General features: G+C 37.1%; 1 protein-coding gene and 1 long non-coding RNA gene across 4 annotated transcripts in view; one reads left to right on the top strand and one right to left on the bottom strand.

The window, feature by feature from the left end:
• The window catches only part of LOC141453613 (protein qui-1), a 199,634-nt gene that overhangs the window by 34,246 nt on the left and 138,993 nt on the right, over positions 1-26,395 (bottom strand). For all 3 annotated transcript variants that reach the window (XM_074127038.1, XM_074127040.1, XM_074127039.1), the window contains exon 5: positions 24,766-24,932. In XM_074127038.1, the coding sequence (XP_073983139.1) occupies positions 24,766-24,932 (167 nt within the window). The remainder of the gene's footprint in view (positions 1-24,765; positions 24,933-26,395) is intronic.
• LOC141453614 (uncharacterized) lies at positions 789-25,881 on the top strand. The gene is made up of 5 exons (XR_012458094.1): positions 789-2,141; positions 7,690-7,868; positions 8,555-8,657; positions 19,820-25,061; positions 25,452-25,881. It is a non-coding gene; the product is annotated as an uncharacterized lncRNA (long non-coding RNA).

The raw sequence follows: 26,395 nt of genomic DNA, 5'->3' as shown, positions 1-26,395 counted from the left end.
TAAAGAAATTGTGTAATATAAAAATTAGTAAAGTATTTTTAATGTAATTGAGGGGCAGTTCAGTCAGTGCACGTTGCACAGTTTGCCGGCGCTAGTTCATGCCAACATTTAGCAAGGGACTTGTGACGTACTGGAATAGTCGTGATTCTTGTAATCATTAATGACTGATTGCGCAACTCTAACTGACAACATAATGATTACAATATTGATCTGGCCTGTCTACTCAAACTAAATCAATTAATGACGTAATAGCTTTATAATAAGCCCGGATAGAAAGGGTCGGCTCCGATTTTTAAAGAGATCCTCCGGCCAATTACTATTGGTGGAACTTCAATAGGATCAAATTCTAATTGATGGTGAAATTTTTGTGCTCAATACTGCAAAATTTTGAGGCCCTCTTTTAATTTGTAAATATATGTAACTTTTTGTTTTACTGCGATCTACTACTAAGTTCCAAATATGGTTTAAATTGTACTCTTAGTTGATAGTTATTGTGTTAACAAGTTCCATTCAAAGTCAAGTAGGAATGGAAATAAAGTGCCTTGTTCTGCAAGAGGCTGAGAGAGAGAGAAAGATGTGAAAAGGAAAATATACCAGTTTTCCATTCAGAGATGAAGAAAATTGCAAAGAGAAGTGGAGCGTTAAGGCGCCACTCCAGTGCATGTGCAGTCTGCAATTTTCAGTCTATTCACGTCACCACGCTTCCATGAAAGCTAAAGATTACTTTACCTACATATTTGTCGTATGGCGTTATTTCCACACTATTCACTTCAATAGAAAATCTAGCAGTGATGCCAAAAAGAATGTCAAAGGAGTTTATTTTAGAATTAACTGTGTAACCGTGTAGGTTGGCAGAACCAGCTGGAACTGCTAGCGCCCCTAGTGTAACCTGACCAAAAACTGTAATTACCTTCTCTCTTGGCTTTAGAGCGTGTGCCCAAAATTTTTATTATTTCTGTTTTTCCTTGCCTGAAAGCTTTACTTGTGTTGTTTTATCATTAGTTCATCTCCTATGATATTGTGGATGGTTTTTTTCTGTTTACAACTAAACCAGTAAAAGCGAAATTTTCTTGAAATGTGCCACATAGTAAAACAGAAGAATACAGTTAACTATAGGACAGACACGTCGAATTTGGCCAACTGCTACAATTTTGTCATTAAAAAATAATTGGATATCCAAATTTTGTACATTATTATTGCTGGGTTTTTGTTAAATTTACTTCAAATCTTTTGGTTATTTGTTATTTAGTGCATAAGGGTTATTTGGTTTCTCCTGTGTTTTGTGTTTAACGGTTTTTGTTGTTTAAAGAAATTTCCCAATATTTATTGTATTTACTCTTTTGTTGTAATTAGTCTATTGTATCTGTCCAATTGTAATTACCAAAATTCCCGTGTAAGTCCCGCTTATCTGTATATATTTACCTGCTTCTCCATTTCTGGCTCTTAGTTTCAACCCGCATAGCCACGTAAGTTTCAATTATTATAAAGAATTTATTGTATTTTACTGTTTATTTTTGTAATACTGATTTTTACTATTTTTTTTATGTTACTGACTCTGTAAATTGTTTTGTATTTGTAATATCCAGCCCCTGAAGAGGACAATATATTTGTCGAAACGTTGGCAAAAAGACGAGTTGTTTTATTTGACCGATTCCTCGCAAATCTTCCATCCTAAGTTTAACAATTTGCGGTCACAAAACTATATATTCATGTTTACAACTAATGTCTATCTAGCATTAATCTTTGTTCTTTGTATGCCTAATGTTTGTACATATTCTATTCCATGTATCTTGGTCAATATAAATATTTCTGTCAATGTAAATAGATACTGTGCTTTGACTTTGGCTGCTGTAACTGCTTTGGCCTGCCGTTCTTAGCTGAACTTGCTCGGAGGCTTATCCGGTAAGAGACCCATAACATAAGAAGATTTCCATTTCTAGCAACTGACAAGTGATAAACTGCCAGCAATGAGGCTAGCCTGGCGCCTTCCGATGGAATGAAGTATGAAATTAAATTTTGGTAATTATAAATGCGATAGCGCCACATTAAGAAAAGTGACAGTGAAAGACAGTCATCTGTTATGGAATCGCTACTCTTTGTGTAATCTACGCCTGAGGAAGGATATATTCCACATTTTGGAGGTTCGTCTTATACTTTCTGAATTTAGATACCCCTATTTTGGTGCAAAAACATCATCAATGAATCAGCTGGTTCAATTTCTTAGTGGCCACAATTTTATATGCCTAGCTACATTTGCACAGGAATCTTGGATTTATTGCCAAAATTTAGTTTAAAAAATTTAATTTTAATCAGTAATTTTTTTTAAACCTTATCCATTCTTTTTAAATAAATTTTTTTATCTTTATTTCACTTTTAACTTGAGTAAATATTATTATCCCCATTTCAACTTTTGTATTAGGTTACTTTTATTTCTCATTGTGTACTTTTTTCTTTTCTTTCTTATAACTGTTATTCTTAAATCATTAAATTTAGTTATTATCATTAACTGCAATATTTGATCTTCTTAACAAAAACTTACTTCTTAATAAAAACTTCAAATATCTCGAAAACTACTCGATAGATTTTGATTATATTTTACCTATATATAGAGACTACTATTGTCTATAATTGTGTAAATTTTAGTAAAAATCTACCGAGCAGAAAACGAGATATTTATGGTTAAAGTTTGCTTCTGTTTTACAGAGTGAAAACTTTAACTTCAAATATCTCGAAACCTACTCGATAGATTTTGTTTATATTTTACCTGTATATAGAGATTACTATTGTCTATAATTGTGTAAATTTTAGTAAAAATCTACCGAGCAGAAAACGAGATATTTATGGTTAAAATTTGCTTCTGTTTTCCAGAGTGAAAACATTAACTTCAAATATCTCGAAACCTACTCGATAGATTTTGTTTTATTTTACCTATATATAGAGACTACTATTGTCTATAATTGTGTAAATTTTAGTAAAAATCTAACCGGTAGAAAACGAGATATTTATGGTTAAAGTTTGCTTTTGTTTTACTGAGTGAAAACTTTAACATAAAATAACTCGAAAACTACTCAATAGATTTTGTTTATATTTTACCTGTATATGGAGACTACTATTGTCTATAATTGTGTAAATTTTAGTAAAAATCTAACCGGTAGAAAACGAGATATTTATGGTTAAAATTTGCTTCTGTTTTCCAGAGTGAAAACATTAACTTCAAATATCTGGAAATCTACTCGATACATTTTGTTTATATTTTATCTGTATATAGAGACTACTATTGTCTATAATTGTGTAAATTTTAGTAAAAATCTACCGAGCAGAAAACGAGATATTTATGGTTAAAGTTTGCTTTTGTTTTACTGAGTGAAAACTTTAACATAAAATAACTCGAAAACTACTCAATAGATTTTGTTTATATTTTACCTGTATATGGAGACTACTATTGTCTATAATTGTGTAAATTTTAGTAAAAATCTATCGAGCAGAAAACGAGATATTTAGGGTTAAAGTTTGCTTCTGTTTTACAGAGTGAAAACTTTAACTTCAAATATCTCGAAAACTACTCGATAGATTTTGTTTATATTTTACATGTATATGGGGACTATTATTGTCTATAATTGTGTAAATGTTAGTAAAAATCTATCGAGCAGAAAACGAGATATTTAGGGTTAAAGTTTGCTTCTGTTTTAAAGAGTGAAAACTTTAACTTCAATTATCTCGAAAACTACACGATAGATTCTGTTTACATTTTATTTGTATATGGAGACTACTATTGTCTATAATTGTGTAAATTTTAGTAAAAATCTATCGAGCAGAAAACGAGATATTTATGGTTAAAGTTTGCTTCTGTTTTACAGAGTGAAAACTTTAACATCAATTATCTCGAAAACTACACGATAGATTCTGTTTATATTTTACCTGTATATGGAGACTACTATTGTCTATAATTGTGTAAATTTTAGTAAAAATCTAACCGGTAGAAAACGAGATATTTAGGGTTAAAGTTTGCTTTTGTTTTAAAGAGTGAAAACTTTAACTTCAAATATCTCGAAAACTACACGATAGATTCTGTTTATATGGAGACTACTATTGTCTATAATTGTGTAAATTTTAGTAAAAATCTATCGAGCAGAAAACGAGATATTTATGGTTAAAGTTTGCTTCTGTTTTAAAGAGTGAAAACATTAACATCAATTATCTCGAAAACTACACGATAGATTCTGTTTACATTTTATTTGTATATGGAGACTACTATTGTCTATAATTGTGTAAATTTTAGTAAAAATCTATCGAGCAGAAAACGATATATTTATGGTTAAAGTTTGCTTCTGTTTTACAGAGTGAAAACTTTAACTTCAATATCTCGAAAACTACTCGATACATTTTGTTTACATTTTATTTGTATATGGAGACTACTATTGTCTATAATTGTGTAAATTTTAGTAAAAATCTATCGAGCAGAAAACGAGATATTTATGGTTAAATTTTGCTTCTGTTTTACAGAGTGAAAATTTTAACTTCAAATATCTCAAAAACTACTCGATAGATTTTGTTTATATTTTACATGTATATGGAGACTATTATTGTCTATAATTGTGTAAATGTTAGTAAAAATCTATCGAGCAGAAAACGAGATATTTAGGGTTAAAATTTGCTTCTGTTTTAAAGAGTGAAAACTTTAACTTCAATTATCTCGAAAACTACACGATAGATTCTGTTTACATTTTATTTGTATATGGAGACTACTATTGTCTATAATTGTGTAAATTTTAGTAAAAATCTATCGAGCAGAAAACGAGATATTTATGGTTAAAGTTTGCTTCTGTTTTACAGAGTGAAAACTTTAACATCAATCATCTCGAAAACTACACGATAGATTCTGTTTATATTTTACCTGTATATGGAGACTACTATTGTCTATAATTGTGTAAATTTTAGTAAAAATCTAACCGGTAGAAAACGAGATATTTAGGGTTAAAGTTTGCTTTTGTTTTAAAGAGTGAAAACTTTAACTTCAAATATCTCGAAAACTACACGATAGATTCTGTTTATATGGAGACTACTATTGTCTATAATTGTGTAAATTTTAGTAAAAATCTATCGAGCAGAAAACGAGATATTTATGGTTAAAGTTTGCTTCTGTTTTAAAGAGTGAAAACATTAACATCAATTATCTCGAAAACTACACGATAGATTCTGTTTACATTTTATTTGTATATGGAGACTACTATTGTCTATAATTGTGTAAATTTTAGTAAAAATCTATCGAGCAGAAAACGATATATTTATGGTTAAAGTTTGCTTCTGTTTTACAGAGTGAAAACTTTAACTTCAATTATCTCGAAAACTACACGATAGATTCTGTTTATATTTTACCTGTATATGGAGACTACTATTGTCTATAATTGTGTAAATTTTAGTAAAAATCTAACCGGTAGAAAACGAGATATTTAGGGTTAAAGTTTGCTTCTGTTTTAAAGAGTGAAAACTTTAACTTCAAATATCTCGAAAACTACTCGATAGATTCTGTTTATATTTTACCTGTATATGGAGACTATTATTGTCTATAATTGTGTAAATTTTAGTAAAAATCTATCGAGCAGAAAACGAGATATTTATGGTTAAAGTTCGCTTCTGTTTTACAGAGTGAAAACTTTAACTTCAATTATCTCGAAAACTACACGATAGATTCTGTTTATATTTTACCTGTATATGGAGACTACTATTGTCTATAATTGTGTAAATTTTAGTAAAAATCTATCGAGCAGAAAACAAGATATTTAGGGTTAAATTTTGCTTCTGTTTTACAGAGTGAAAACTTTAACTTCAAATATCTCGAAAACTACTCGATAGATTCTGTTTATATTTTACCTGTATATGGAGACTATTATTGTCTATAATTGTGTAAATTTTAGTAAAAATCTATCGAGCAGAAAACAAGATATTTAGGGTTAAAGTTTGCTTCTGTTTTACAGAGTGAAAACTTTAACTTCAATTATCTCGAAAACTACACGATAGATTCTGTTTATATTTTATCTGTATATGGAGACTACTATTGTCTATAATTGTGTAAATTTTAGTAAAAATCTATCGAGCAGAAAACAAGATATTTAGGGTTAAATTTTGCTTCTGTTTTACAGAGTGAAAACTTTAACTTCAAATATCTCGAAAACTACTCGATAGATTCTGTTTATATTTTACCTGTATATGGAGACTATTATTGTCTATAATTGTGTAAATTTTAGTAAAAATCTATCGAGCAGAAAACAAGATATTTAGGGTTAAATTTTGCTTTTGTTTTACAGAGTGAAAACTTTAACTTCAAATATCTCGAAAACTACTGGATAGATTCTGTTTATATTTTACCTGTATATGGAGACTACTATTGTCTATAATTATGTAAATTTTAGTAAAAATCTATCTGGCAGAAAACGAGATATTTAGGGTTAAAGTTTGCTTCTGTTTTACAGAGTGAAAACTTTAACTTCAAATATCTCGAAAACTACTGGATAGATTCTGTTTATATTTTATCTGTATATGGAGACTACTATTGTCTATAATTGTGTAAATTTAAGTAAAAATCTATCGAGCAGAAAACAAGATATTTAGGGTTAAAGTTTGCTTCTGTTTTACAGAGTGAAAACTTTAACTTCAATATCTCGAAAATTATACGATAAATTTTGTTTATATTTTATCTGTATATGGAGACTACTATTGTCTATAATTGTGTAAATTTAAGTAAAAATCTATCGAGCAGAAAACAAGATATTTAGGGTTAAATTTTGCTTCTGTTTTACAGAGTGAAAACTTTAACTTCAATATCTCGAAAATTATACGATAAATTTTGTTTATATTTTATCTGTATATGGAGACTACTATTGTCTATAATTGTGTAAATTTTAGTAAAAATCTATCGAGCAGAAAACAAGATATTTAGGGTTAAATTTTGCTTCTGTTTTACAGAGTGAAAACTTTAACTTCAAATATCTCGAAAACTACTCGATAGATTCTGTTTATATTTTACCTGTATATGGAGACTATTATTGTCTATAATTGTGTAAATTTTAGTAAAAATCTATCGAGCAGAATACAAGATATTTAGGGTTAAATTTTGCTTCTGTTTTACAGAGTGAAAACTTTAACTTCAAATATCTCGAAAACTACTCGATAGATTCTGTTTATATTTTACCTGTATATGGAGACTATTATTGTTTATAATTGTGTAAATTTTAGTAAAAATCTATCGAGCAGAAAACAAGATATTTAGGGTTAAATTTTTCTTCTGTTTTACAGAGTTAAAACTTTAACTTCAAATATCTCGAAAATTATACGATACATTTTGTATCTATTATTTTATTATGAATAAAGTATGATTATTCTTCTTAGACCTGTTTTGGCAACTGGAATTGTAGATTTCGTCCTTAAAACTCATGCACTATCACTTGCTCGTTTTTCTCGAGCTATTATTCTCAAGCTCCTAAACATTAGCATTTTTCGTACTCTTCAAACTCATTCTTTTAAACTATTTATCTTTTTTGTTAATAAGATTGTACTGCTTGTAAGTAAAACCCTATAACAATTCACTGAACTTGAACTTTAGACTGATAGCTACTTACATTAAATATTTTTTTTCTCCTTGCTCTTTTTGTACATTTTTAAAGAAAGTTTATAGAAAACCCTTCCTTACAGAGTATAAAGTAATGGCAGTTCTAAGCAGTGGCAGATCAAAGCTAGTAACTGTAGAGTGCTGTAGTAAGTGCTGGCTGAATGTTGTTCAATAAGCTACAAATCCGAGAAGAGTGAGTGTACACCAAAGAACATTACACCAGGATTTCCACCTCTCCAAGAACTTCACTTCACAAAGTCATGTGAGTGTTCGTACCAACTTTGTTCTAGGGTTTGCTTCTGTGGTACGTGCAAACATTTGAGGGCTTTTCAAGTTCGTTCCATCAAGCAAAATTGAATGTTTCTCTGATTAACCACCATAGAGAATTCGTCTCGATGGTCTACTTATTTTTCCACTCCAAAGATTTTTCCAATAAGCTATTTTGTGACGACCCACATAAAACTAGAGGCTAGCGGTATTTTCTTTTTTTTTTTCTTTTATTTGATTTCCCTTGATGAAATTGTTATCAGTTTTGATGGCAACTATCTCTTACCGCGGTGTCAGTCCAGTGAATAGATCTCCAAATTGAATTCTCAGTTATGAAGTTTGGTGGGATACTTTCTCATTCATACAGTAGTATGGAACAGTAGTATGATACAGTAGTATGATACAGTAGTATGGAAACAGTAGTACCAAATAGTAATTTGATAGACAATTTTTCTTTCTAAATCTAATTTTATAGAATAAAAGGAAATATATAAATGTGCTGGAAGAGAGATGGACCATTTTCATGTGAACATTATTCTGAAAATAAATTTTTCACAGATTCAGGCCACCTCAAAATACGTACTCACGATGAAAACGCCATATCGCAAATTTGAAAAGATGGAAATGCTACCAATTAAGGAAAACATACTTCCGTTCTTAAGTCAATTTTTTTCTTTTCAGGATAGTGAAGACTCCAGGGAGCTGAAGTTTATCATGGCTTGAAACCAGCCTCTAGACTGGAACACCTCCGCCAAGTTCCCAAAGGATTCTCCACGAGAAAAAGGTTTCAAAACAGGTTTAGATATCAATACATTTACAATTCAAAGCCCATTCTGTACTTCCGCATAAACGCTAAGTCACACGCATTATAAATATTGGTTTTAAAAAACTTTTTCTTTTTTCAAAGATCATAATCTCAAGTAAAAACTAGTTATCTAAAATTTGTGACGAAGCTGTACGATCTCCAAGCGCAATTAAGAGACCGTTATAAATAAAGAACAAAGTTCAAGTATTTACTTGAAGTGTACTACTCTGATGCCATTTTATCCAAATATATTAACTGGAATAAAAGAATAACAGTTCAATAAATCATTGAGCAGATTCTCCAAGAGGTGGCGCTAAGTGAAGCCCCCCGGTTGGCACACACTTGTTGCTCTCCATAATCATATGCCCAACATTTTTTGCACACAAATCTAGTAGAATCACTAGTTTTAATGATCTACGGACGCGATTTATTGATCGTAATAATGGAGAGAGAAGGTTTGCGGGCAGCATTTTGCTGCTGTGCAATATCTCTAATATGTTTGAATATATTAAATAAGAATACGATATCGTATTTTGAGGCGTTAAGACTGTAATGCTACAACAGCTAATTGGGGCAATTAATAATGGGGATTATTATGCATTGTGGAACTGAGATGCCTGAATATTATGGGTGTATCAAAAGTCTGCGATTCTGGCTGATTTAGCTTGTAGAGTATTTAAAAAATTGTGCTTAATTGTATTTGTGCCTGGACCGAATTGCTGGTCTTGGATCTCAAGCTGACGCATATCTTGGATCTTCTTCTTGAAAGTTCTACATGAGGCACAATCTTCGAGACATCACTTACAATTTAAAAACAAGATTTGAAATGACCATCTGACAGTCGAAGCGTCACCAAAAATGTAAATTGTGGCAAATAAAAATAAGTTTGAGACCATATTGGAATAGTTTGGTGAAGATATAATCTAAGGGAGAATCTAGCGAAGTACAATTTAAGGGAAATGAGGCAAGATCCGTTTAGACTACACTTTGCGAACAGCAGACTGGATATTCATTGCGACCTAATAATTTTGGGTTAGCAGCTCAAGGAAGCAGAGAATGCTAATCAGATTTTCATCACGGCCCCTCACAGATCATGAATTAGGGGAACTGAACTGAACAGAACTTATTAGAAGGATTCAAACAGCACTGGAAAGAAATTAACAATAGAATAAGTTATGATTTCATAACAATGGAAACGTGGAAACACAATTTTCCTTCTTGGAAAGGGGAAAACTGAAGAAACAAAGTGTTCAGCAATATTCTACGAAAGGGGGTTGGAGCAAGAGAAGAACAAAGATTAGGGTGAAAATCTTTGTTCTATCTTTTGGAAAAGTTACTGTAAAATACCTCAGTTCTTCCAAAGACTTCAAAATTTCTGCTTCAGTTGGGCCATTGGCTATTTTTGGTTGAATAAGAACAACATGAGTTACAATCAACGTCTTGGGAGGATGACGTCATTGTTGAACTCCAGAGCGTTGACGTTTTCCTCGTGTTTCCACTGCTGCGAGAGAAAGTTTTGCGATTGTACGATGGATTCAACTTTTTTTAAAATCGATTAACTAATATGGGCAATTCCTGGAGTTGATTTTTTACTGTTTTAGATGTAGGCCTAGATATATCTTCTAAATTTTCTTTTATTCATTTTCGCAAATGAAAACCCAAAAAATAGGAACAATGATTTAATAACCTGACACTTCAGGTTGGCTTGTTTTCACGCTTCCTGGAGCAAAAACATTAAATTCGAACTACTAGCGATTTTCCATTCTCCAGATCTGGTGGAAACTCGAAATTTCTCAGCCAACAATGGTGTAGACGGAAATGCTCCAAAGGGTATTTGTCTGCAACACTCACTGGAATATTTGAGGCTAAACAATGATGCAAAGTGGGGCAACACTGTTGCTAGAATATCCATGTGTTTGGTAAAGATTTATGCATAGCCGATATTGAATACTGGCCGCCGGTGCGGCTTAGTGGTTGGCCTAATTCTCTCATTCCCGAATGTTCAGGCCACATTATAAGTTTTGGAGTGTACTGTACCCGAAGTTAAATTATAATTTAAAATATTAAAATAAATTCTAGAAGGGCTACAGTCTATGCTGTTTGCTGCCTAACAGCAAACAAAAAAGTTAAACTTTGCACCTTGTTGCTGTGCCCAGCAACAAGAGTCAGTACTCAGTAGTAGTACGGTGCCAGCCACATACGAGCAGACATCAGGGCTTAGTCGGAGTATTGTTTACCTCGCCTATCCCTTGCTCAATTTCTTTACATTGTCTTATACTTACGTTTTGTACAATTACAACGTTTATGATTATACTTGTACAATTACAACGGTTATAATTATATTTGTGCAAGTACAACGTCTTTGTTATTAATTTGCAAATCAAGAACAAAATAGTGAGTGCAAGTGCGGTAGTGGAAGGCTCGAACGTTTCCGCCTACGATAACGCCTCGTACATGTACGTGAGCAGTTCCGGTGTCCAGCAGGCGCATACCTACGATTATCGTCAGTAGAGAAGCACACCATACATAGCCAGCGGCTTAGCCTAATGGTAGCGTGAGCGACTGCTGACACTAACGCTACACACCGCAGGTTCGATTCTCACCAGCATCAAATCGGTATTTAGACTTTTTTACTTTACTTTTTATTCCATAAAATAATTATTTTCACATTTTTATGTTTTGGGCATCCACTCCAATTTTATAATTTAACTTCAATTATAATTATAAGTGCTAACTGGTAATTGTGGTCATTTTCTCCGTATTTAAGGACCCTCCAATCCCCATTGGGCATACCTTCTTTAAACAGGGTGCGGAAATAGTAAGGTTCAGCACGGAACCCTATCACGCCCCGACATTTTCTGGCGCCCGAACAGGGACACAAACCCTACATTTCGGCACTGCCCGAATAGTAAATGTTTATTAACAACAACAAAATTAATAATAATAATAAATATTTATTAAAATACTTATTTCATTTTATTTTTATTTCTTTTTCTCGCCCCGCGAATTAGTACAGTCTGATTCTACTTTTATTCTCTATCTTCCGGCATTCCGGAAGTATGCAAATTATTCTTTAATAACTATTGGGCATTACCAATCATTCAGTTATTATATTTATTTAAAACCACAATTACCACTTAAACCTTTGCGTCTACATTAGACTTAATATTAATTGTGAGCTTCAAGCGCTATTAAAAATCTAATTGAATTACACTTAATTCTTTACGTCTACATTAGACTTTATTATAAATTTTGAATTGTTTAAACGCAATTAATAATTTAATCGAATTACATTTAATTCAATAATAATTATTTCTATTATTTCTTCATTTTAAAAAGCGTTTTGTATTCATTCTTGATTATAGTTTATAATATTTGGCTCATTTAGCCCTTTGTTTATTAATAGTTAGTTCTCAAAACAGAATTTATCTTTCTGGAATACTGTTTATTGTACGCTGGCCATAACATATCTCCCTTCCGCTCATCGCAGAAAAAATATTTAACTATTGGCAGCATTTTCATATAATTGCTTTGTGTTTACTTCAACTTTCCGCATTTCTCTTCTGGTTCTAGGGATTTTATTTTGATTTTCTAGCAGTTCATCAAATTCTATTGCTTAGAATGGAAGGTCTTACCCCCGAACGAACCGCAGAGCTCACTCATCTGAAGTCAAAACTTCAAAACTTAGCTCATGAGATTAAAGCTATTCTAGAACAAGGGCGATCCATTACCGAGGACCCTTCCCAATTATTTCTATTCAAGGGTATGTACAAGAAGTTAGATTCTTATTTTGACACCTTCCAGTCTACATGGGATAAAATAATAGAGCTAGTACTCTCCTGGCAGTTAACTAGCCTCTTTCCCAGTCAACAAGATAAACAATTACAGCAGACTGTGAAACGCTATTATTATGAAATTAGCGCCATATATGAGCATCACATGAATCCAACTCCTGTTGTAGCTCCTGCGCCAGCATCTGGCCAGGCTTCAACCTTAAGCGAATCACGTATTATAAGAGCTCAGTATCCTAAGATAAATCTTCCTACCTTTGATGGGAACCAGGCAGAATGGCCGCTCTTTCGCGACACTTTCACTGCCCTTATTCATTCAGATGCTTCTTTATCTGGAATTGAAAAGTTTCTTTTCCTTATTTCATGCCTTAAGGGTCCAGCCCTCACCTTAATTAAGGGGATAGACATTGAGGAGGCCAACTATTCTCAAGCCTGGAACCTGCTCAATGCCACCTATAATGACAAGCGCAGATTGGCGAATAAATACCTCAAGACGGTATTGGATTATACCCCTCTTAAAAACAAGCCAACTTCCAATTCCATTAAGCATCTACTGACTACTGTTGTTGAGTGCATCGATTCCTTCCGGAAGTTAAAAATTCCTCAAGCGGACGACTACTTATTATTCTATCTGGTCCTCCGTTGCCTAGATAAGGGCACAAGGACAGCCTTTGAAACGCAGTACGCGCGCACAGAATTTCCCACCTATCAAAATCTTATAGATTTTATTAGAATAGAGTGGAGGTCCTCGGAACTAACTAATGAGGACTCAGGCCCTCCCTCAAATCCATTACGAGCTAGTCACCCTCCGGCAAACGGAAGGGGAGGTACATCTCATGCGTCTCTTCTTGTTGATAACAAGGTTGTAGGCAATCCGCCATTACAAAGGAAGAAAACGTATCCTGATTCATCTAAGGCTGCCCGAATATCATGTCCTGTTTGCAAATCGGCCCATGGTCTATATCAATGTGACCCTTTCCGCAAGGCTTCTCCTTCAGAGCGCATCAAGCTGCTAAAGGATTGGAAGGGCTGCACCAACTGTCTTTCCGCTAAGCATGGGAAGGATTCATGCAGTTCACAAAGAAGATGCCAGCTTTGCGCTAAAATGCATCATACTTGGCTACACCTTTCGCAACCTCCAACACAACCTACTCCTTCCGCATCCTCTACAGTACCAAGTACTAGCGGCATAACCTTGGGTACTCAAAACACTCACACAGAGGTTCTGTTGGGCACAGCTGTGATTGAAGTGCAATCCGCCCAAGGCCGTTACCAAAGGGTGCGCGCGGTCCTTGATAATGGAAGTCAGCACTCGTTTATGACCCTCGACTGCGCTACGAGGTTAGGCCTGATCCCGCAGCCCTATGCACAATGCATATCCGGCATTGGTCAGGCACCCCTTAGTGGCATAGTGGGCAAATTGACCTGTCACATTCGATCAGCGCTCTACTCAGATCTTCGCGCAGACTTGGCCCCAGAGGTCATAGTAGTCACGCGCATTACTGGCCCTCTCCCTCATAAGCAACTTCCTTCCGAATTGCTAAATTTGTATAGATCATATGTACTCGCCGACGAAGAATTCTGGAAGCCAGCTCCAATCGAATTCTTGCTAGGAGGCGATCTATTCTATGACATAATCAAAGGGAAGCCTCTTACGTTAGGTCCTGATTCACCTAAGCTACTTCCAACAATATTCGGTTTTGTGGCAGCGGGCCCCACTAAAACCTCCACCTTATGCCAAGAGTCATCCACTCTATTAGCGCCTTCCACTAGTGATATGGAGAACATCATGGCAAGGTTTTGGGAAGTGGAAGAACTGCCTAAAACACGCATTGTGTCAGAGGAAGAAAATGCTTGCGAATCCCATTTCATTTCTACTCATAGTAGAACCCCTGAGGGACGCTACATAGTGTCTTTACCATTCAAAGATTCCATCTGTAACTTGGATAACCCCAGGCAGCAAGCGCTAACCCGGTTTTTTAACTTGGAAGCCAAGCTCGAAAGAAATGCCTCATTAAAAGAGCAGTATCATGCCTTCATGATGGGATACCTAACATTAGGCCACATGAAGGTAGCCCCTTCGGACACTTCCCTTTACACCATTCCTCACCATGCGGTATACAAAGAACAGAATGGCCAGATGAAATTACGCGTTGTATTTGACGCATCATGCAGCACTCGAGGTGGATCGCTAAACGATCATCTGTTTGCTGGTCCTAAGCTACAGCTGGATATAGGCGATGTCATCACTAGCTTGCGCGTACATCAGTTCGTTTTTATTGCCGACATAGTCAAAATGTATCGCCAGATCCTGTTGGATCCAAGCGACAGAAAGTATCAGCACATCCTGTGGAGATTCAACCCAGACGAACCCCTGCAAGAGTACGAGTTATGTACGGTCACTTATGGTGAGAAGGCCTCTGCCTTCTTGGCCCAGAGAACCCTCAAACAGCTGGTGCATGACGAAGGCGACTCATATCCTCTAGCTTCAAGAGCTCTACTCGAGGATATTTACGTTGACGACATCGCCACTGGGGCATCGACCATCGAGGGTGTCATGCGCCTTAAAGAAGAGCTCGTTACCCTGCTGGGCAAGGGAGGTTTCCACTTGAGTAAATGGGCCTCCAACTCCCCAGATTTATTGCATACTCTCCGCGAGGATGAAATTGGTGATCCCTGTATAGCCCTGTCCGACGATAGCCACGCTATCAAGATACTCGGCATTCAATGGAGCCCCAGCGAGGACGTGCTTTCATATCAAATACGCATTCCACCTTTGAAACTCACCAAGAGAGCGATCCTATCCGCCATTGCCCGCATCTATGACCCCCTGGGATATTTAGCCCCGGCAATTTTCTTCGCTAAGACGCTTCTCCAGGACCTTTGGGTAGCGAAAATTGGTTGGGATGAGGTAGGCCCCTCACAAATCGTGAACAAGTGGCAATTGTTCGTAGACCAGCTTAGCTGTTTAAGCGAAATAAAGCTTCGCCGCCACTTCACGTCACCAAACGCCACGCTACACCTAATAGTAGGTTTCAGCGATGCTTCACAGCGAGGCTATTCAGCTGTTCTATATTTGCTAGCCACGCTTCCCGAGGGTGTCCAAGCATCCCTGCTCAAGGCAAAAACAAAGCTTGCACCCATCAAGCCAACCACAATCCCGCGCCTAGAGCTGTGTGGAGCATTACTTCTCAGCAAGCTCTTCCACTCATGTCAAGGGCTGGTGACCAGGTTAGGCATCAGAGAATCCATCTTCTTCACAGACTCTCAGGTGGTGCTGGGTTGGCTTTCCACTCCACCAGAGTTGCTTAACACGTACGTAGCCCACAGAATTGTCGCTATATTGGACAATACCCAGAGAAACCAATGGAAGTATGTGCCATCCCAGGAAAATCCTGCAGATTGCGCATCGCGAGGCACTCTTCCAGGTGAACTTCTCCACCATCCTCTATGGTGGGCGGGGCCCTCTTGGCTGCGTACCATACCGAGTAATTGGCTCGAGCCAATCGCTCCACACGACCAACCTCTTCCTGAACTTAAATTAAAAAACATCACCGCGCTCAATACCACATCTGACTCAGACGCATTCGACTGGATTGAGCGTTTCAGTACGTACCCCAAGCTGGTGCGTAGCACTGCCTATGTCCTAAGGTTCATAAACAAGTTGCAACACCGTGCACTGCCCATTGGCCCTATATCGCTTCCCGAATATAGGAAGGCCGGAAAGCTTCTTGTAAAGCTTGCACAACGCTGCTATGTGACCTTTGACGGTAAGGTAGTAAACCTTAGATCCCTTTCCTCCCTGCGTCCATTCATTGACCAGGAAGGCCTTTTGAGGGTGGGTGGACGACTCGAGCACTCTCGCCTCCCATATGATGCCAAGCATCCTTACATTATTCCCTCCAAATCTCACCTTACACAATTGTTGATTGATCATTATCATTTAACCTATCTGCATGCAGGAAGCACAGCGCTCCAAGCCATGCTGCAGACTAGGTACTGGATCCCCGGAGCCAGGGGAATAATTCGCCGCCGCGTCTTCCATTGCGTTACATGCTACAAGACAACGCGTGCTCCTCAAGCTCCCCTTATGGGCAATCTGCCCTCCTCACGACTTGAGGAGGGGCAGGTGTTCGCTCGCGTTGGCGTAGATTTTGGAGGTCCGTTCTACATACGTGAATCCTTGCGGCGAAAGGCTGCTCTCGGGAAGGCATACCTATGCCTATTTGTCTGTATGTCCACTAAAGCCGTGCACCTGGAACTAGTATCCAAGTGCACAACTGACGCCTTTCTCGCAGCACTTGAACGCTTTGTCAGCAGAAGAGGAAAGCCGGCGCACATCTATTCGGATTGTGGTACAAATTTCATCGGCTCGGCTCATCGCCTCAGAAAATTAATGGTGCTACTTAGGTCGGCTCAAGCGCAAGAACGGATCACTCAATATACCGTGCCTCAGGAGATTGAGTGGTCTTTCAATCCACCTTCAGCTCCCCACTTTGGAGGGCTATGGGAGGCCGGCATCAAGTCCTGTAAAACCATCTTACACAAGGTGATTGGGGAGAACGCGCTTACTTACGAAGAACTGGCTACACTGTTCTGCAGAATAGAAGGCATCCTCAACTCTAGACCCCTTATACCTATGGGATCCGACCCAGATAACATAGCTTGTCTGACTCCAGGGCACTTCCTCATCGGAAGATCCATAACCGCCTTACCCGAGGAGCACTCTCCTGGGAGCACAAGACTATCTCAGCGCTGGCAACTTATTCAGGACAAAACGCAGCATTTCTGGAATCGGTGGCGCATGGAGTACCTCCATTTCCTCCAGCAACGCCAGAAGTGGCTAAAGAGCACCCCTAATATTCTGGTGGGAGATTTGGTTATCCTCAAAGAGCCCAATTCCCCACAGAAATCTTGGCCATTAGCTAGAGTCACAGAAACACATCCCGGCAGCGACGGTATAGTCCGGGTAGTTACGATACGGACTAAAACCGGCACCTACAAGAGGCCCGTAGCCAAATTGGTTCCTTTGGCGCCTCTTAACCAACAATCCTAACTATCAAATTAATACATTCAAGCCGTGCGCAATGCACCAGCTTGCTTACTGATGCCAAGCATCCATATCATTCCCTTTATTTAACTTTCATTTCAATCTATCAAGTCTTTCCATAGCGACCGAACTGCAGCTTTACAACCCTTGGTAAACTCCTTCTCCTAGCCTTACTACCCCTTGAACCAGAATAGGCCATCTTCCGCGGATCTCGCTGCTTCACAATGAACTATAGATCTTGGAAAATTTAATATAATTTTGGTGGGCGGTATGTTCAGGCCACATTATAAGTTTTGGAGTGTACTGTACCCGAAGTTAAATTATAATTTAAAATATTAAAATAAATTCTAGAAGGGCTACAGTCTATGCTGTTTGCTGCCTAACAGCAAACAAAAAAGTTAAACTTTGCACCTTGTTGCTGTGCCCAGCAACAAGAGTCAGTACTCAGTAGTAGTACGGTGCCAGCCACATACGAGCAGACATCAGGGCTTAGTCGGAGTATTGTTTACCTCGCCTATCCCTTGCTCAATTTCTTTACATTGTCTTATACTTACGTTTTGTACAATTACAACGTTTATGATTATACTTGTACAATTACAACGGTTATAATTATATTTGTGCAAGTACAACGTCTTTGTTATTAATTTGCAAATCAAGAACAAAATAGTGAGTGCAAGTGCGGTAGTGGAAGGCTCGAACGTTTCCGCCTACGATAACGCCTCGTACATGTACGTGAGCAGTTCCGGTGTCCAGCAGGCGCATACCTACGATTATCGTCAGTAGAGAAGCACACCATACATAGCCAGCGGCTTAGCCTAATGGTAGCGTGAGCGACTGCTGACACTAACGCTACACACCGCAGGTTCGATTCTCACCAGCATCAAATCGGTATTTAGACTTTTTTACTTTACTTTTTATTCCATAAAATAATTATTTTCACATTTTTATGTTTTGGGCATCCACTCCAATTTTATAATTTAACTTCAATTATAATTATAAGTGCTAACTGGTAATTGTGGTCATTTTCTCCGTATTTAAGGACCCTCCAATCCCCATTGGGCATACCTTCTTTAAACAGGGTGCGGAAATAGTAAGGTTCAGCACGGAACCCTATCACGCCCCGACACCGAACTACGGCAGGACTCCAGGTGTGAGGCGTCCCACCGCAGTATTATCTGCCGTTCAGGGCCGATATCCATTTGCTCGACAAAAGAAAAAAAAAAAAAAACTCATTAAAATGGCATTAATTTTAAAAGCTTTGGCATTTAGGTTAGCCAAAATATTAATTTAGAAAATTCATAACTTTTTCGTCTTGTTTTCAAATACGGATGTAACCCAAGATTCCGGTTGAGGGGTTTTCATTTCTAAGTAAAAGTCGTATCCCTTTGCTTTCTAATCAATTTTCCACTTTCTGCCATTTTGTGAATTTCACTCTTTGTTCACCCACACAATCACAGAATATTTACTTAAAAACCACTTTTTCTGTTTTAGATATGCTCAGACCTGCGACGCTAATATGTATTGTGGTACTGGGTTCGATTCCCGGTCTTAGGCCTTGGATTTTATTTAATGGTTAATAAAAGAAATTTACAGTAAAGTATGTTTGCTAGTCGTCTCCGTCCACGACACCTAATTGGTAGTTGGACGTTAAGCCCCGCCTGAAAAAATAGGCAATTACTTTACTTTTTTTTTACTTTACTTTTTTAGATATGCTCAATATGGAGATTTCCGTTGAAAGCTTGGGTTGCAAAGACTTTGGAGGAGGGGTTAAGAGAGATTGAAAATCTGCATTGAACATTTACAAAGTTTTCACTTGACGCAATTTGAGATTAAATTTTTTTTTGAAAGAATTTACTTCCTTCACCGCCATATGAGATCTCAACAACAAAAAGATGCTGTTATGGAAAGCATCTGACGTCTAAGCTCCCCATAGCATCATTACAATCAATACACTCTGAGCAAAGTTACAAACTAAGTTCAAATTAAACCCTTCGGAGCTGTGCCTGGAAATTATCGAGGAAAACCGGTTCTGTGACGACGTATTCCTGGTAAACTGATATCAGCATCCGGCTTAGACATGTCATCATTATAATCTGATGTTAGAACCATATGCTCTCTAGAAGAGAGCTTTCATGAGAACTTAAATTAATGTTAACTGAAAAAGTTTTAAAGCTCTGCAAGCTTGTCGTGATTTACAACCAGTTTAAACAAATTCTATTTCGAACTATTTTCAAAGAAAAAAAAAAAAAAGCACCCTAAATTGTAAGTTCTGGTTTTGTAAAACCCTTTTTTATTTCCAGGTGGCACCTTTCGAAATATCGCTCGATTCTCCGACATCGACAGGGTGAGAGAAAGAAGAAAGAATAGATCTGAAGATAACAACTTATCTTTCTCCCGCAATAATGGCAAAGTTGAACTTGTGGAATTGGGCAAAACTTTCTACAGCTCGCGAAAGCTTTTAAATTGCAACAAGCTTCAGAGAGGGTCCTTGAGGACTAAAAGTCAATTTCCTGGACATTTAAGGGAAAAATACTTTAGCTCGCCCATTTATAGGTGGTTACAGAAAAACGTTTCCCTGACAGCCGTGACGCTGGCAATTATTTGAGTGATAATTAGAGAAGAAAACTCGATAAATTAGAAGCAGAGACAACCCTAGTTAGTTGTCTGCCTTTATTTAGATTTAATTGCTGTTCCCAGTGTCCACAATAACTGGCTACCAGCTTTGCAATTAGACACAATCTAATTACAAACTGTTTCCCTAATTAATAGAGACATCCATCGATCTTATTTGATGTATTGAATGGTTGGAAGGGCCGGACATGGGGTCAGTCGTGTTAGTGTAGAGGCGGAAACCGTTTAGCTAATGGATTTCACTAGTTAAACTGGAACACAGATGCACGAAAGGTACAGCGGCCATATTGCTTCGCTCCTAAATCATACAGGAAGTACGTAGCGCTGTGGTAGAGAGGAAGTCCACTGCAATTCTTTCTCTAGCTACAGGAAGTATGAAAAAAATATTTAAGCTCACGATTTGTTTGCTTATGAACAAAATTCCCAAACCCCTCGCTCCCAAATTTAAGCGACAATTTCTAGCAAGGTAACAGCAATATTATTCTGATGTTTTGCTCAATTATGGACAATTGATGACGTCTCAGTGAATCAGAGAAATATAAACCTGTGGCTTAGAATTGATTTGAGCGCATTCCAATCAGAGAGCGCTCTAGCTTCCTCAGCATTATGGTTAAACGTATATTCTTCTGATTCCCTTTAAGTTTGGCTTCTCCAGACATAAAACTTTTGGCTGCATTAGTATACTCAGGATGGGAATCCTACTTGTGAGGATCTGTGAGGAGAAGTACTGTCGAAAGAATTGGGGGCTGAGTGGTAGAACTGTAACTGTCTTGGAACTAAAATGCCATCTTAATGCTGGTTTCTGCGCTCTGGTGGTCAGCAAGGGAATCTCTGCCTGGGTATCTGAACTGGGAAGTTTTTAGTAACTCTAAAAGGATACCTTAGAGCAAGAAGTCCTCAGCTAGATTCCAGTAGGCAGACACTTCCCTCCAAAATAACACAATTCTTCAATAAAAGCCTGAAACCAACGTGAATATAAAGAACAAGAGAAATTAATTATCTGCACAATCCATTTATATTTTTCTTGATGAGTTGGATAAGCACTCAATTATCAAGGAGAATTATGGATGACACAAAAGGCAGTACGGATGGATGGTATTGTGTCTGGTGGAGGAGGATCCAGGCTGCGGATTGTGCGAGGCTGAGAGCATGTCAGAAGTGTCCACTTGCTGCAGCTGACACTAATGGTGCTCGGAATATGCTCAGTTCTGGACCTCCCCATCTATATCATTGTCAGCTGACCAAGTGTCTCCCAGTTGGCCCCCACTGCCTCCCCTCGCGTGACCATCAAACCCTCCAGCAACATCAATAATCTAATTCTATTCATTTTATTCACGTGAACAATCCATCACTTTCCTACTTAATAGATGCTTTTTTATTTAATGAATACGCGACTTTTGTCTCGATTCTGTAAGATATTACATCTACTTCTACTTTCTAGTGTCCTTAATAAAAGCAAAGTAAAGTAATGCCTATTTTATTCAGGCAGACTTTAGGTCCAACATCAAATTAGGTGTCGTGGACGGAGGCGACTAGCAAACATAATACTTTGCTGTAAATTTCTTTTATTAACCATTAAATAAAATCCAAGATCTAGACCGTTGGAATCGAACCCACTAAACCAACAATACACATTAGCTTTGCGGGCCTCGCCTATACGCTACATCGCTTGACATAAATCTGAAAAAAGCTAATTTATTATTTAGCTTATATTATTTATTTGGTCAGCTTGTTGGTGATGAAGAATCAGAGATGGATGAAGTTGTTACAAAGTTGGGCTTAATTTTAAGCTCTCAAATGATGTACTATCTCTTAGAAGAGGAAGCAAGATGATGTCATCATTCTCTTGTAGAAATTTCGAATTCCCCTTTTTGTTTGGTGTAATTAAACTTTGGAACACTCCGGAAGTGCTGGAAAGCGGTTGCTTTCTCAATCCTTCTTTTATGGAAAATGGCGGGTGGAGCTCCACCTCCTGTTGTTCTAGGATGATCATCATTGAAGAGCGTGTTGAGTCTAGAGCAGATTCTAGAATGTGCCATCAAGTTGAGCGTCTAGAGTGAATTACTCTGTTTAGACAGCTGTGCTAATCCACAGCTTCAAACCGCATCATATACATTTGTAATTTTTTATTTAAAATACCGAGATGAAGATTTCAACAATTGACAATATATTTATGGCTTCCAATACACCACCTTTTGTAGATGTTGTCAAAAGGAAAGCTCTGTCAAGTAACTAGTAAAATGGAAAGCGAGTGGGCGATAAAGAAAAAAAACATCTTTTTCAATAAATGAAAAATGTATAATAACAAATTCCTGCAATGAAAAATGGCGGCAAGAAGGAAAAATTGTAATGAAAAAAGGGCGGGTAGAATCTACATTTGTGGAAATATTTCTTATATAATCATCTTATTGCTAGCCAAGTACTAGTAGAGACTGTAAGATCGTGCGTTCGCTCAAGGTCGCCATCCGGCAGGCCGGGATTATATTAAATTGTAAGGAAATATTTAAAATAATAATAAACAATCAAACAGGGAACTTTTGGAGGATGGGAATTTTCCTGGTTGATGGGGTGAAGGGGAAGGAACAAAATTTAGCGTGAAAACATTCCTCTTTGGGGGGAATTCCTGAAATTAGGGGAGATTAGAGGAAGGTTTTGTTTTTTCTTTAAGATCGCAGAAAATTCATTTTTTCATTTCTTCCAGAAAGTGCTAATTTCCTTATTCCATTTTTGCAAGATTTTCTCAAATCTGACGTGAGAATTTTCTAGCATTGTTTGAAAGGTTTTCAGTGAAACTGATTTTTGGAGGGTTTCAGGGAAAAGCGGCTGGCCATTAGGGCACCTCCTCTAAAGTATTCTACAAGTTTATTTTACCATCTTATGTCATTATGTGAATAACATATTTTGCTCACATGCCGAGTTTGCGGAAAAGCCAAAGAAAAGTGGCTACTTATGAGTATGAGGAGTGCTGGGAAAGTTCCATAATACATAAAGTTTCAAAAGAAAACTGGCCGCAATTACATTAAAGAAGCTTTAGAAAAGCAAGTAAACTAAGCAAGTAAGGTTGGTGTTATTTTCATAGGGTTTATGTTGTAATCTCTAGAATCTCGAAAGGAAAACCAAAATTTTCACCAACTTTGACAGTTTCCATAACTCTTTAACTGCTAGTTCTTTCAAGAAGATTGGAACGTTGTTGACACTTCCTGTATTGGAAGTTTTTTTTTTAGTCAGCAAGAGCCAGATAAGAGTTCACTGTTGACATAGTACTTAGTACCTTGGGCTGCAGCTTCTTCTGGCATTGGCACTGATGTATTGATCCTATCTGTTAGAGATCGCCTGGGCCATGAAGGGCGCAAAAAATTCAGTGACTTCCCAAGGTTTAATTGCATCATCAACTAAATATAAAATATCACCTTTATTCCGGGAGAGAGGGAATGATAATAATTCCAAGAGATTTGTAGAGGAAACATTGCCATAAAATTGGTAAACATATTTCCTGTTCGGGTGGTTGCTCGCTCTACTGTTGCAGAATGCAATCAAGCACACACCCTGGAACGCTGCAAAAACTAGAATCCTTTCTTTGTCGGTCAGTGTGATTAACAAAAAACATATGTGTGTTCTGGGCTTTTCAAGGATGGTGTTGTTAGGGTTGATTAACATCTGGCCAAACTAGAAATTGTGAGTGACCGCAGACCCTAAATGAAGTAAACTGATTATACTGCTTGATGTGAATGTGTTTGAAGTTGGAAGTCCTGTACAGGAAATAGAGTTGCTCCCCTTTCTGGTCGCGGTTCCCTTTGACGGACTGCCGATCACCTGCTGCTCTCCTGTCCTACACCAACCGCAGGAGACACACATTACACACCCAATCCGAACTTTCCCCATTACAAGCCTCTCTCTCCTCCCTTGGGATTCTATTACACACTTACATGCGCGCTCACAGATAAAGCCTAATTATATTAAGCAGTCTTCCCTCGTCTGAATTAGCTCCTTCTACTGAGATGTACTTCCTTTGGCTTGTTGGACATCTCATCACGGCACTTTAGATGCTCATCATTCTTTGTTTCCTGGTTACTATTTTCTTAATAACTCCTCTGACTCCGGGATTCCGCAGGAAATTCCCTTTTATTGTTTGATCTTGGCTTTATCTTTGCAGGATATTTCATTTCATTCATTATAATGGCTATGTTAAGCTGTTTTAGTTCCACAACTACTGTTGCTATTTGTAGTTTCTAGCCTATTTTGAGAGAAAGGCTTCACAAGACTGCTTTATTAAAAGTGAAGTAAAGTAAAGTAGTAAAGTAATCGCCTATTTTTTCAGGCGGAGCTTAACGTCCAACTACCAATTAGGTGTCGGAGGCGACTAGCAAACATAACTTACTGTAAATTCCTTTTATTAACCATTAAATAAAATCCAAGGCCTAAGACCGGGAATCGAACCCAGTACCACAATACATATTAGCTTTACAGGTCTCGCCTCTAACCGCTCGGCTACCGTGGCGCCTGACTGCTTTATTATTTGAATATAAATAACCCTTGTAATAAAATAATTATTAAGTAAAAATATGAACATTAAATGGCAACAACTAAAGCATTAATTGATGCCTGACAACCTCACCTGTTGTTGTGAAGTCTATAGCCATGTCCAGGAATGGGTCTGTACGAGGCTTCAAGCGGCTGTGGATCCAGTGACATGTCTCGAGCTCGTCCTAACAGGCGAACTAATTGCTCCTCGGTCATCTCTTCCGGCAGAGGGCTTTCCGTCACTTCATTTCCGATCAGGCACTGCAACATAACGGAAATTAAATATTAAGCACTCGGGGAAAAAGAGGAAATATTGGTTCTGCAGCAGGAGCTCAGTTTGGTTAATAGAAGGGCCAAAATCGAGTGCGCTTCACGACCTTCGACCTTCAAGTAAGTACATTACATATTTATTTATTTATTTGTTGCTATTAAGCTTATACACGCTTTTGAGCAAGTGAGTCAACCATAAGTACATAAGTAATTATAATAATATTAACGACAAAATATAAAAATAAAATAAGAAATACAAAAGTAAAAAAATAATAAAATAAAACAAGAGCAATAAAACTTCTTAAATAAAAAAAAAAAAATTATATCTTCAAATAAAAGAACTAAAAGAGACATGGTTGGAAATGAAATATAAAGTTCAAAATAACAAACATAAACTAAAAGAAACTACTCTCCCAAAACAAAACTTCTTATTCTAGGAGACTGTTTACAATAATTGTACATGGCATTTACCTGATCTTTAGATTCTATAGTTAATAATTTTTCAAACAGAATTACTTTTGGAGCATGAAAATTGGTTGCTAAAAAATTTGAAAGGAAGTAAGATCTAATCTGTTGGAGAGTTTTACATTCGAAAAGAAAATGCATTATTGAATCTTCACAAGAACTGGAGCAAATTAAGCAAATATCATCACAGTCAAATGTATAAGTGGATTCGTTTAAATAAAGTTTTGCACATTTTATTCTGCAAAGACGTATTTGAGTAATCAACCCAAGTTTTATAAGATTGCAACCTAAATCCAAATACATTTCATTGATACCTAAATTAGAGACATGTCTGTAAAATACGAGGGTCGTTTGAAAAGTCCGTCAAAAATAAAAACTACTTAATTTTTTGGGGTAAACCTTTTTTATTTTTCAACATAGTCTCCTTTTAGGCTTATACACTTCGTCCAACGCTGCTCTAGTTTGTTGATCCCTTCCGAATAATAGGATTTGTCCAAGTCTGAAAAATAGCCATTCGTTTCTGCAATCACCTCCTCGTTTGAATAAAATCTTTTTCCCGCCAGCCATTTCTTCATATTGGGGAACAAATAGTAGTCCGTGGGAGCCAAGTCTGGAGAATAGGGGGGATGTGAAACGTGTTGGAACCCTATTTCCATTAATTTTGCGACCACCAGGTGTGAGCTGGTGCGTTGTCGTGATGGAAAAGGACTTTTTTGTGGGCCAATCGTGGGCGTTTTTCTTGCAGCTCGGTTTTCAAACGGTCCAATAACGATGAATAATATGCACCTGTAATAGTTTTACCCTTTTCCAGATAGTCGATGAGGATTATTCCTTTCGAATCCCAAAAGACAGTCGCCATAATCTTTCCGGCCGAAGGAACGGTCTTCGCCTTTTTTGGCGCAGATTCCCCCTTGGTAACCCATTGTTTAGATTGTTCTTTGGTCTCAGGAGTGTAGTGATGTATCCATGTTTCATCCACAGTGACGAAA

The sequence above is a fragment of the Rhodnius prolixus genome, unplaced genomic scaffold (genome assembly GCF_049639745.1).
Source record: "Rhodnius prolixus isolate KJV_2025 unplaced genomic scaffold, Rpr scaffold_3, whole genome shotgun sequence".
Taxonomy (NCBI): domain Eukaryota; kingdom Metazoa; phylum Arthropoda; class Insecta; order Hemiptera; family Reduviidae; genus Rhodnius; species Rhodnius prolixus.
This window is presented reverse-complemented; position numbering and strand designations above follow the sequence as displayed.